The sequence below is a fragment of the Microcebus murinus genome, chromosome 2, assembly GCF_040939455.1.
Source record: "Microcebus murinus isolate Inina chromosome 2, M.murinus_Inina_mat1.0, whole genome shotgun sequence".
Taxonomy (NCBI): Eukaryota; Metazoa; Chordata; class Mammalia; order Primates; family Cheirogaleidae; genus Microcebus; species Microcebus murinus.
In genome coordinates this window covers 33,960,167-33,972,305 of record NC_134105.1, presented here as the reverse complement: position 1 = coordinate 33,972,305, position 12,139 = coordinate 33,960,167, and the positions used below count along the sequence as shown (strand labels likewise).

The 12,139-nt window shown below is 38.9% G+C and overlaps 1 protein-coding gene and 1 non-coding gene across 4 annotated transcripts in view; one reads left to right on the top strand and one right to left on the bottom strand.

Annotated features, from left to right (window-relative positions):
• Positions 1–12,139, top strand: part of TESK2 (testis associated actin remodelling kinase 2) — a 130,915-nt gene that overhangs the window by 95,270 nt on the left and 23,506 nt on the right. For all 3 annotated transcript variants that reach the window (XM_075997733.1, XM_075997734.1, XM_075997735.1), the window contains one exon: positions 3,891–3,939. In XM_075997733.1, the coding sequence (XP_075853848.1) occupies positions 3,891–3,939 (49 nt within the window). The remainder of the gene's footprint in view (positions 1–3,890; positions 3,940–12,139) is intronic.
• Positions 2,203–2,333, bottom strand: LOC142869848 (small nucleolar RNA SNORA3/SNORA45 family). The gene has a single exon (XR_012918400.1). It is a non-coding gene; the product is annotated as a small nucleolar RNA SNORA3/SNORA45 family (small nucleolar RNA).

Genomic DNA, 12,139 nt, shown 5'->3' with positions numbered 1-12,139 from the left:
CTCAAGCAGTCTTCCCACCTTGGCCTCCCAAAGTGCTGAGATTATAGGCATGAGCCACTGCACCCACCCTGTTTAATAAATTGACAGAATTATTGACTAAAATGTTGACAGAAACTCTCAGATGCTCTATGTGTACATCTCAGAGACACTGCCATGCTGGCCAAAAACAACTTCAGTATCCCAGGTTTAGTCCTTCAGCACTCTGTGTTGCTTGTATTCATTGTTTGTTAGACTTTTACCTGCTCCACATTCTCCTTGCTCACTCTCTTCCATATTAGGTGGTGGGTTTCTTTTTTTTTTTTTTTGAGACAGAGTCTCGCTTTGTTGCCCAGGCTAGAGTGAGTGCCGTGGCGTCAGCCTAGCTTACTGCAACCTCAAACTCCTGGGCTCGAGCGATCCTTCTGCCTCAGCCTCCCAAGTAGCTGGGACTACAGGCATGAGCCACCATGCCCGGCTAATTTTTTTTATATATATATCAGTTGGCCAATTAATTTCTTTCTATTTATAGTAGAGACGGGATCTCGCTCTTGCTCAGGCTGGTTTTGAACTCCTGACCTTGAGCAATCCGCCCGCCTCGGCCTCCCAAGAGCTAGGATTACAGGCGTGAGCCACCGCACCCGGCCAGGTGGTGGGTTTCTTAGTGAAGAAAATGACAGGTGAATGAGGTCAAATGTTCTACTTTTACAAAGCAGGAAGTAGGGTTAGGGACAACAGTTGGAGAATGGAGAGGAGAGTAGGTATATAGAAACCAGCTTCTTGCCAACTATCTGGCAAATTTGATTTTTGACTAAATTTGATTTTTACCTGGTCCACTTCTGAGTTACACTTATGATAGTTGCTTACCTTCTTTTGAACTCTTACTGCGTACCAGTCATAGTGCTATATACTTTATTATTTCAATCTTTCTAACAACCTTGTTTTGTGGACACTATTATCCCCATTTTTCACAGAGGGGAAACTAATGTTTGTTAGTAAAAGAAGTGGAGGTGGAATTTGAACCCACATCCTCTAATTTAAGAGCCCTTTTAATTACTCTGGTATTTCATTTCCTGTCTCTTTTAAGCCAGAGGTAAGTTTCAACTAGTTTTTGGAGTCTGCATCCTGTTTTCAACACTAACTAGATCTTTCCCTTCTCAAGTTCCCATCATGTCTCTAGATGAACTTACAGAAAACTAGCAGTCCAGAAACCACCTCTTAGAGAAACTGATAGTTCCAGATTAGTTGAAATGTGGAAGCAGCATGTCTCAAAAACTCCACTGTGATATTGTAGCCAACCAGGCACTCTCCTTACTCAGTTCCATTTCACTTGGCAATCATTTACTGAGTTTGCATACTATTTTTTTCTTTTTTTTTTTTCTTTTTTTTGAACCTGGGCAGTGTGCATACTATTAATATTTGCTAGGTGCTGTGAACACACAGAAGAATATGACATGGTTTCTGTCTTCATGGAACTTTATGGTCCTTCCCAACACAGTCACTGATGTGCCTTGCACTCCTGCTATAGTCAGTCTCTTCCCTTTTCTTTGCCCTTCTAAACTGTAATAGAACTAAATGAGCCTTGTTCTGAAAAAAATTTAAAAAATATAAATAAATAAATAAATAAATAAATAAATAAATAAATAAAACTATAATAGAACTTACTTGAGACTCTGGTATTATTAATGAGATTTCCTTCTCAATAGCCCAAACCTCAATTGTTACTGGCTTTATGACATTTGTCTTCTCCTACTTTATGGTCATCAGTCATAATCATTGATTTATGGTTTTTATTTTTAAATTATTTTTATATATAAATATAACCTGTTGGTTGAAAAAAACTTCAAATATAACAGAAGTATGTAAAATAAAAAAATACAAATCACCTTTTACCTCCTCTGTACAATACCACCTATTAATGCTTCTAGACATTTTCTATTAATATATAAACATGTTTTTTACACTAATAGAATCATGCTATATTGTTTCATAGCTTGATGTTTTCATTTAACTATATATTTTGGACACCTTCCCACATCAGTGCATAAATATTTACTTTATTCTTTGTAATGGTCATATAGCATTTCAATCTGTGAATATACCATAAATATTTAAGCAGTCTTTTTTTTTTATTGAAACGAATTTATAGTATACCACAGCAGGTACCAACTCCCTAATGGTATGAGGAAAGATGCTTGTCAACCCACTTTGTAAAACTGAAGTAGGGCATGTTACTGACCTGGGCACTAATGGGGGCACTGACAGCCCCTGCCAGTGAATCAAGAGCAGCAGATTCTCTTCAAGAACTCTAGCACACCAGGACAAAAGCTGTGTCGAGATGTGACTCTGGTCTCAGCTAAGCAGTCTTTTTTTGATGGATATTTAGATCCGTATACACTGTTAAAGTAGCTGTTCTTTGTCTTAGTTTGTTCAGGCTACTATAGCACAGTACCTTAGACTGAGTAATTTATAAACAATAGAATTTATTGCTCACAGTTCTGGAGGCTAGAAAATTCAAGATCAAGGTGCCAACATATTCAGTGTCTGGTAGGGCTAGCTGTCTGCTTCATTGATGGTGCCTCACTGTTGTATCCTCATATGGCAGAAGGAGTAAACAAGCTCCCTTGGGCATCTTTTTTATAATGGCCTTAATTGCATACATGAAGACAGAGCCCTCATGACCTAATCATCTCCCAAAGGCCCCACCTCTTACTACTATCTCACTGGGGATTTAGTTTCAATACATGAATTTGGGAGTGGAGGGACACAATTGTTTAGACCATAGCATCCTTTTACAGGTATTTTTGCTCACTTATATTGAGTATATTTGTAAGATAAATTCCTAGAAGTGGAGTAGTTGGAGCAGTTAAAAATTCTGCTAGATATAATCAATTTCCCTTTGAAAAATTTGTGCCAAGAACTCAATGGTGTATGTAAGTTTCCTCTGAGCATTATCAATCTTAATCTTTTTGTTCATTTGATAGATTTAAAAAGTGGTAGCTCCTTGTTTTAACGTGCATTTCTGTAAATATGAGTGATTTTGAGCATATTTTGGTATTATTAGCCTTTTATACTTATTTTTCTGTAAACTATGTACATACCTTTACTTATTTTTCTATTGGTTTATCTTTTTAATTATATTTGAATGTATTCTTTGTATGTTAAAGATGTTAGTCCTTTGTCACCCAGCAAATGTATGTTTTTGTGTTTTTTTTCTAGTTTGTTGTTTGTAAATTATAGACTTTCAGATTGGGTAGTCCAACTTACTTACTTTATAGATGGGGAAACTGAGTTGCAAACAGAGTTAGTGACTTTTTTTTCCCTTTTTTTGGTGGATGGTGGGTTGGGTGGGTGGTGAGCATGTAGTCAGATATTGGCATAGCTGAAACCAACATCAAATGTACTTATTTCCCTTTGGAGCTTTTTCCATCATATCATAATGTTTTTAAAGCTTACTACCCTCCCTTTTCCTTCACTTCTTTTTATCACTAGGTCTTGCTACAACCAGATATTTTGTAGTAAATTTAGAAAATTTAAATTTATCAGCCTGGCATCTCAGTCATGATTTAGAGTAGGGGTCCTCAGACTTTTTAAACAGGCGGCCAGTTTACTGTCCCTCAGACTGTTGGAGGGCTGGACTATGGTTTTAAAAAATCTATGAACAAATTCCTATGCACACTGCACATATCTTATTTTGAAGTAAAAAAACAAACGGGCAAAAACACCCGCATGTCGCTCGCGGGCCGTAGTTTGAGGATGCCTGATTTAGAGGCTACAGAGTTGTACAGGAATCCAGGGGACTTCACAAGTATTGGATTGTTTCTAATGCATAGTTAACTAAACTAGTTTCTCCATACGATATTTATGTTTGTGTTCATTTCATTTGTTAGACAAAAATCTGTTTTGTTTTTTAGGTTCATGGGTGTGTGTGTTCATCAAGGACAATTGCATGCACTTACAGAGGTAAGACTTCAAAAAGAATGTTGAAATGGCTTCTTTGCCTTAGTTTCAGAACTTATGGTTCCCTAGTGTTGCTTGTGTATGTAAACAAAATGTATGTGCATATATGTTTATGTGAAAATGGCAGTGTTAACAGTGATTTCTTCTGTTGCTTGGGAACAATGGGGATATCTCTTAATATCTTTATATTCCTTCATAATACTTGGTGAGTACTCTTAGAATATGAGTGCTCAAGTGTAAAATTGGTTCTTGCTGCCTGGATGACTCCCTCCTAAGCCAAGGGATGGTATCACTTGACTGCACACACTCTTGTGGCAACAGATTCCCAGACCACCTGGAAATGTTTGATGTCCTGATCTAGAATTCCACAGTTGCTGCTCTGGTTTCCTGATTCGTCTCATTACCTGTTGGAATTGGTTTACATCTCCATTCTCATTTCATTTCCAGCTTCTGTTGGAAGATAAATATGTTATAGTCATTACTTATCCACTGAAGCCCCAGAAAACTCTCTCTAAAACAAATTCAGCTACCAGATTAATAGCTTCAGAATTTGTTTGGGTGCTCCTTTAAAACACAGATTCCTGGAATCTTCTAGGTTTAATAGGTCTGCATAGAGCACATCTGTATTTTTAAAAGTTCCCCAAATTATTTCATGAGCATCTACATTTGAGAATCTATGTTCTAGAATGTTTTTACATTCCTCATTGAGCAGTAATTACCAAAGTACAAAGTGAAGAAACTTAGGAAGGAAAGTTGTTTAATAGAATTTGCAAGAGTATTAGTTTCCTGCTGGCCTGGTGCCTGGTATTAGTCCTTAATATCTTATGAAGCAGGGTCCCATGTACCTCACTCTTTTCTCAGTTACTGAAGGCACTAGAATGGAATGTGTATAAGTGTGTCCAGCCACTTAAATGAAAGGCCAAAGAAGGCAGAATGGTAAAGAGGTTAAGAGCATGGCCTGTGAAGTCTTGATTACCTAGGTTTGAATCTGTCTGTGCCTCAATGTTTTCATCTGTATTATGGGAATAATAATAGCAGTACCTGGCGCAGGGAGTATAGATAGAGAAGAGGACCAGGAGGTGAGCCCTAGAGTATTATTGCAGTTTTAATTAAGTCTGGGGAGAAGGGTGGACTGAGAAAGGAGCAGCTAATGAGGTAGAAAGAAAACCAAGAGAGCATAGAATAGAAAGTAAAGTTTGGAAGTAAAAACTTTACTTTAGAATGTAAAGTTTGACCTGGAATAGAAAGTAAATTGAAGGGAGGGAGTAATTAATTGTGGCAAATGCTGCTGATGGAATGTTGACCTTGCAGGGATGTTGTGAGGATGAAATGTAAAATGCTTATTTGGCTCAGTGCTGGCATATAGAAATTGCTTAATACATGTTAACTGTTAGAACTTGTATTATTAACAGTGACTAATCCCTCCTTTGAACTCTGAATTGTTAATGTTTTTCATTCTATACTTAGTCCTATACTGCTGTTAGTATCATTAAATTTTTTAAGACTTTACCAAAGTCTGACATAACAGAAAAAGCACACATATGAAAGGTACAGTTCACTAAATGTTTACAAATGAACACATCCATAACCAGCAGCCCAGATCAAAAAACATTTTCTGTATATTTCTATACTTAGAAGTTATAAATTCTTGAAAGACAAAACTCTCTCAAGCCTTCTATCTATAAGAGTTCTGACACTAATAAATGTAAAAATGTTTTTTGCATTTTCTGTGTATATGATTGTTCTCTGAAATGTGAGTTCATTGGAAAGGCTTGTGTGCTGGTTTTGCTGACAGAAGAACATCCTTTAAAATCTATGATCATGTGACATTTAAAAGCAGGGTGTAGTGGAAATAGCAGAAATGAATGATCATAATGCAACATTCTCTTGACCATGTTTTACTTAATCTGCTATTTGTTAGCTTGTTTATAGCCATATACAGCATACAATATGTACTTTTCAGAGTATTTATTGCCAGTCTTTCCAGTATCATTAATGAGATATTGACATAGCTTATGATATTAATATCTTTTTTTACTTTATTGTTATTATTATTTTTTTTTTGAGACAGAGTCTCACTTTGTTGCTCAGGCTAGAGTGAGTGCCATGGCGTCAGCCTAGCTCACAGCAACCTCAAACTCCTGGCTCAAGCAATCCTCCTGCCTCAGCCTCACAAGTAGCTGGGACTATAGGCATTCGCCACCATGCCCAGCTAATTTTTTGTATATATATTAGTTGGCCAATTAATTTCTTTCTATTTATAGTAGAGACGGGGTCTCGCTCTTGCTCAGGCTGGTTTCCAACTCCTGACCTCGAGCAGTCCGCCCGCCTCGGCCTCCCAGAGAGCTAGGATTACAGGCGTGAGCCACTGCGCCCGGCCAATTATTATTTTTTTAATTTTTGCCAATTTTATATTTTTAAACTGTTTTTTTTTTTTTTTTTTTTGAGACAGAGTCTCACTCTGTTGCCTGGGCTACAGTGCCATGGCGTCAGCCTCGCTCACAGCAACCTCAAACTCAAACTCCTGGGCTCAAGCAATCCTTCTGCCTTAGCCTCCCGAGTAGCTGGGACTACAGGCATGCGCCACCATGCCTGGCTAATTTTTTCTATTTTTAGTTGTCCAATTAATTTCTTTCTATTTTAGTAGAGATGGGGTCTCCCTCTTGCTCAGGCTGGTTTTGAACTCTTGATCTGGAGCTATCTGGCCGCCTCGGCCTTCCAGAGTGCTAGGATTACAGGCATGAGCCACCACACCCGGCCTCTTTTTTTACTTTAAACAACCGGAATTTATTGTCTGGTGATTCTGGAGGTTAGCAGTCTGAGATCAAGGTGTCAGCAAGGGTGGTTCCTTCTGAGGGATGGGAGGGGGAATCTGTCCCATGCCTATCACCTGTTCTGGTGGTTTGCTGGCACTCTTTCATTCTTTGGCATATAGAAGCATTGCCCTGATCTCTGCCTTCATCTTCACATGGTGTTCTCCTTGTGTCATGATATTTAATATTTTATTATGATGTTAATAGGTTGATGGTGGTGAAACCCAAATATCCAAATGTTCTTGATTATTTTCAGAAGGGGATTGGCAAAGGCCATAATGGCACAGGTCTCTAGAGACTTTCAAGTTTATTTGCCTTATAATTTGACTTGCTTTCATTAAGGATCATAAAAATAAATTATTAATATCTAGCACAGCCCTTGAGCACCATTAGTCTTGTTTTTAGAGACAGAGTCTTGCTCTGTTGCCCAGGTTAGAGTGCTGTGGCATCAGCCTAGCTCACAGCAACCTCACGCTCCTGGGCTCAAGTGATCTTCCTGCCTCAGCCTCCTGAGTGGTTGGGACTACAGGCGCGCACCACCAAGCCCAGCTAATTTTTTGTTTCTATTTTTAGTTGCCTGACTCATTTTTTAGTAGATATGGGGGTCTTGCTCTTGCTCAGGCTGGTCTCAAACTCTTGACTTCCTGCCTCGGCTTCCCAAAGTGCTAGGATTATAGGTGTGAGCTGCCTTGCCCGGCCACCATTAGTCATTTATCTTTACTTTATTTGTCAATAATTACAGTAGACAAGCACATTCTCATACAGTAGTGATCTTGACTTGGGTTTGAACCATTTCCACAAGTCTTCATTATAATCGTAGACATTACTTGAACTTGGAACAAGACACTTAGATTTTTGTTTTGTTTTTGTTTTTAAACTACCTGTAGTAAGGATAGATTCTAAGTTTTTGAGAAAACTAGTATTTGTTAAAGTGAAAGCAATTTGGTAAAAGATCACATGAAACCTTTTAAGTGTAATGAATTGAATTAACAATCTATATTGTATGGAGTAGGAATGTTCCATAATTATGTCTTCTACTCAGAAGACCTGACTTCAACTTTCACTTAGTCATAAGTATCAGGGAAGTATAAATCTTCAGTTTTTTAAAGACAGAACATACAACCCTGTGTATTAGTTAGCTATTGCCATGTAATATCCAACCACAAAACCTCAAAAGCATACAATAAACATTTCTTTCTCATACATCTCCAGGGTCAGCTGAACTGAGCTGGGCTAGATTGGGCAGTTTTGCTGGCCTTGCTTAGGCCCACTCATGCATCTGCAGGTCAGGTCAGCTGGTGGTCTGCTCTAGGCTGAGATTTGCTGAGGCTGCTTTGCTCTAGCCCCTCCTCTTTCTGGGACCAGTGGGCTATCTTTATCCTGGCCATGTCATTTTTTAAAGATAATACCAGCATAGCAAGAGTATGCCAGCCCATTTGCATAGCTGCTTTTCATGACTCTGCTTATATTCAAGTTTATTTGGCTAAAATCCCATTGGACAAGGCAAATCACATGCCTGTGTCATGGGTGTAAATTATGCTCTGTCTGCATCAGGATTGTACTGCAAAGTTATATGTCAAGGGGCATGGATTCAGTAGGGGGTGAAGAATTGAAACTCTTGTTGACAATCTCCCATACCCTAGAAATATTCCAATCAGCAGATTATAATTATTTGTTTTTCTGTGCTACTTGAGAGTAAAGATTTTCTCTGTCGCTCTCCTTTTTTTTTTTTTAAAGAGACAGCGTCTTGTTCTGTCACCCAGGCTGGACTGCAATGGTGCCATCATAGTTCACTGCAGCTTCCAACTCCCGGGCTCAAGTAATCCTCCTGCCTCAGCCTCCTTAGTAGCTGGGACTACAGGTGCACTACAATGTCTGGTTAATTGTTTTTTCTTTTCTTTTTTTTTTAGCGACATGGTCTATGTAGCCCAGGCTGTTCAACTCCTGGCCTCAAGCAGTCCCCCTGCCTCAGCCTCCTGAGTTGCTAGGATTATAGGTGTGAACCGGCTTTCTCCCATCTTTTAAACCATAACAAACTACTGATTATTAAATACCCACTATGGGCTGACCACTATGCTTGGTACTTTATATTAGATATAATTCTCACAATTCTATAGTCTTATTTCTTCCGTTTTATAGATGAGAAAACTAAGGTGTAAGGAAATTAAGTGACTTTCCCAAAGTAGGATTAGATCCAGGTTTATCTGACTTTAAAGCCTATTTCTCTTATAGCATGCTGTCCTTAATTCACTTTTATATTCCCTACAGTGCTAAGCAGAGGGTCTTGTGTAGCATGTGTAGTAGTTGTAGAATTCAGTTCTGACTCACTTTTTATATATTCTGGGTTATTTGGAAAAGATGTTTCTTGGTTATTAGGTATATTAGAATGTGTTTAGGGCCAGGTATAGTGGCTCACACCTGTAATCCTAGCACTCTAGAAGGCCAAGGCGGGCTGATTGTTTGAGCTCAGGAGTTCGAGACCAGCCTAAGCAAGAGTGAGACCCTGTCTCTACTAAAAAAATAGAAATTAGCTGGACAACTAAAAAATATACATATATAAAATTAGCCGGGCATGGTGGCACATGCCTATAGTCCCAGCTACTCGGGAGGCTGAGGCAGTAGGATTGGTTGAGCCCAGGAGTTTGAGGTTGCTGTGAGCTAGGCTGACGCCACGGCACTCTAGCCTGGACAACAGAGTGAGACTCTGTCTCAAAAAAAAATTAAAAAAAATAAAAATAAGAATGTGTTTGGGTGTAAGTAACAGAAAATAGTTAAATGGCCTTAAACAAGAAAAGGATCATATAACTGGAATTTAGCAGTTTATTAGATTAAATATTGGTTTAATTCAGCAGTTAAATAGTTGCTTATTCAGAGACCCTGTTCTTTCTCATTGTTAACTTCATCCAAAAGTAAAGTTGTCTATCATTCATAATTAAAAAGTAGCTGCCACTAACTTATATATTAATAGTATATATTTTCTTTTCCATATCCAAGATGGGTAGGGGGTGGGGTGGAGAGAGAGAGAAAGGAGAAACAGATGCCTCTGGACAGATTATGTTTTCCTTTTAATATTGTTAACAAAAGTACAAAGAAGGATATATCCTCACGATCAAGCAGTATGGGAACTTCTTAGTGCACAACCTTTCAGTGGCTAGAAGATTGGGCATTAAGGAATTGGGTAGGGTATATGGCTGTGAGGCAGGGGTATCAAGTGCCAGACAGTACTCACTGTCAAAGGAGACAACAATTGAATTGCTTGGTCTCTCTTTTGTTTTCTGTCATGGAGAAATTGTTCTTTTTTTCTACTATGGCAATGAGAACCACTCAGCTAATTCTGCAATTGCAGAATATTCCTTGGCCTGGTGAAGTGATTCTGTCTTTTTATAGCAAAGCCACCTCAGTCAAACAGGCATTTAGCACTGAAAGAAATACTTTTAGCTCATGAGGGAATGGAATGGATTAGCCCTGCAGACTGTTGCAGAGAGTTTTTTATTCACATAGCCCTCATCCTCCTCTCATTCCTCATTCCCACCCCACCATACACCTTCTCTCTTTATTAGTTACTTTGGAAATTTCTTGTTTATATTGGTTGATAAGTGTTTGCTTCTGAGTTGGTTATGCCAGACTTATAAGAACCCTTATATAATCAAACAGCTTACAATGAAAGGAAACTCCATGGGTTCAGTGACCAAACTCATGCATTATTTATAAAAATGAGCAAGCCAGACCCCGATTCCAGTTTCTTGGTGTGCTGTGATATTGCTTTTGGTTTTGCCTGCTTTTCTTGTTTTTGTGTGGCTCAGTATAGAGTATTCTTCTGGCCTTATTTGCTTTGAGCTGGGTGCAAAGTTGCCTGGTACCCTGCCTTGGCTTAACTTTGGCAGCATTGACATACCTATCTTTTAAGCTTTGGGGAGGCTATTGGTACCACATAGTAGTTAAGAGGACATATCAGAGGTACCAACAAGGATTGCTTCTGTGATTCACGTTTTCCTAAAGGACTGGTGAGGGTAAAGGGAAGTGACAAAGATGTGAAAATTAAAAAAAATAGAAAATATAAGGGAAGAGAGAGATTCCCTTGACACACACCACTTTAAGTGAATATGCCGTGGGTGAGGCACTTTGCTAAGCTCTGGCTTAGGATAAAAAAGATACCTGTCCCCATTATCTATTGTTGTATAACAAACTATCCGAAAACTTAGTGGCTTAAAAAAATTATTTTATTTTGCTTGTGATTTTGTAGGTCAGGTATTCAAAAGGGCTAGGTCTTTTATCCATATGTATCAGCTGGGAGGGCGAGCTGGTTTCTTTCAAGATGGCTTCTTCATTTGCATGTCTGATGCTATGGGTGCTCCTCGATGACTCTTTTTCCACATGGGGTCTCCATGTGGATTATCTCCACGTGGTTTAGGCTTCCCACAGAGTGGTTATCTCAGGATAGTTGGACTTTTGATGCAGTAACTGGTGAGATGTATAAGCTACCCACATGGAAGCTGCAAAGACTTCTTATAACTTAGCCTTGGAAATTCCAGAATGTCTCTTAAGCAGCATTCTATTGCCAATCAAGTCACTAAGGTCAGCTCTGATGCAAGAGTGGGGGACTTAGACTCTATCTCTCAATGACCATCTTTATTCCACTGCAGTATTTTTTTTCTTTGAGACAGAGTATCACTCTATCACCCTTAGTAGAGTGCAGTGGTATCACTGTAGCTCACTGCAACCTCAAACTCCTGGGATTAAGTGATCCTCCTGTTTCAGACTCCCAAGTAGCTGGGACTACAGGTGTATGCCACTACATCTGGCCAGTGTTTTCTATTTTTGGTAGAGACAGGGGTCTTGCTGTTGCTTAGGCTGATCCCCTGGCCTCAAGTGATCCTCCCACCTTGGCCTCCTGAAGTGTGGTATTACAGGCATGAGCCACCATACCTGGCCTCGGCATTTGAATTTAATCATTCCCGAGTCCTAACCTATTTTCTTCTTTGTGATATCTGATTATTTTTCTTTCTCTGCATTTCAACTGCCATGATCTTATTCCATACCTGGATTCCTATTAATACAAATGCTTTGTAGCTGGTTTTCTTCTCTGTAGTCTTTTTTTGCTTCATTTTTGATATACCAGTACCTAAATAATCTTCATCAGGCATAATAGGATGCTTCTGTCTAAAAACTTCTGTTTGGTATTCTAGACCCTTTCTAATCTGATTTTGGAATATGAATTCCTCCCTTTAGTTAGGTGGGGCGTTTTGCTATTTTCTGCATATCTTGGCTTTAGGTGTGTCTTCTAAGACTAAGAATGAGCTTGTTTTTGTTTTCCTTCCTACTCTTCAAGCTGTGTCAAATCCCACATTCTCTAATGGAACTCAGTCTTCTGGATAGGGCCTATAACAATG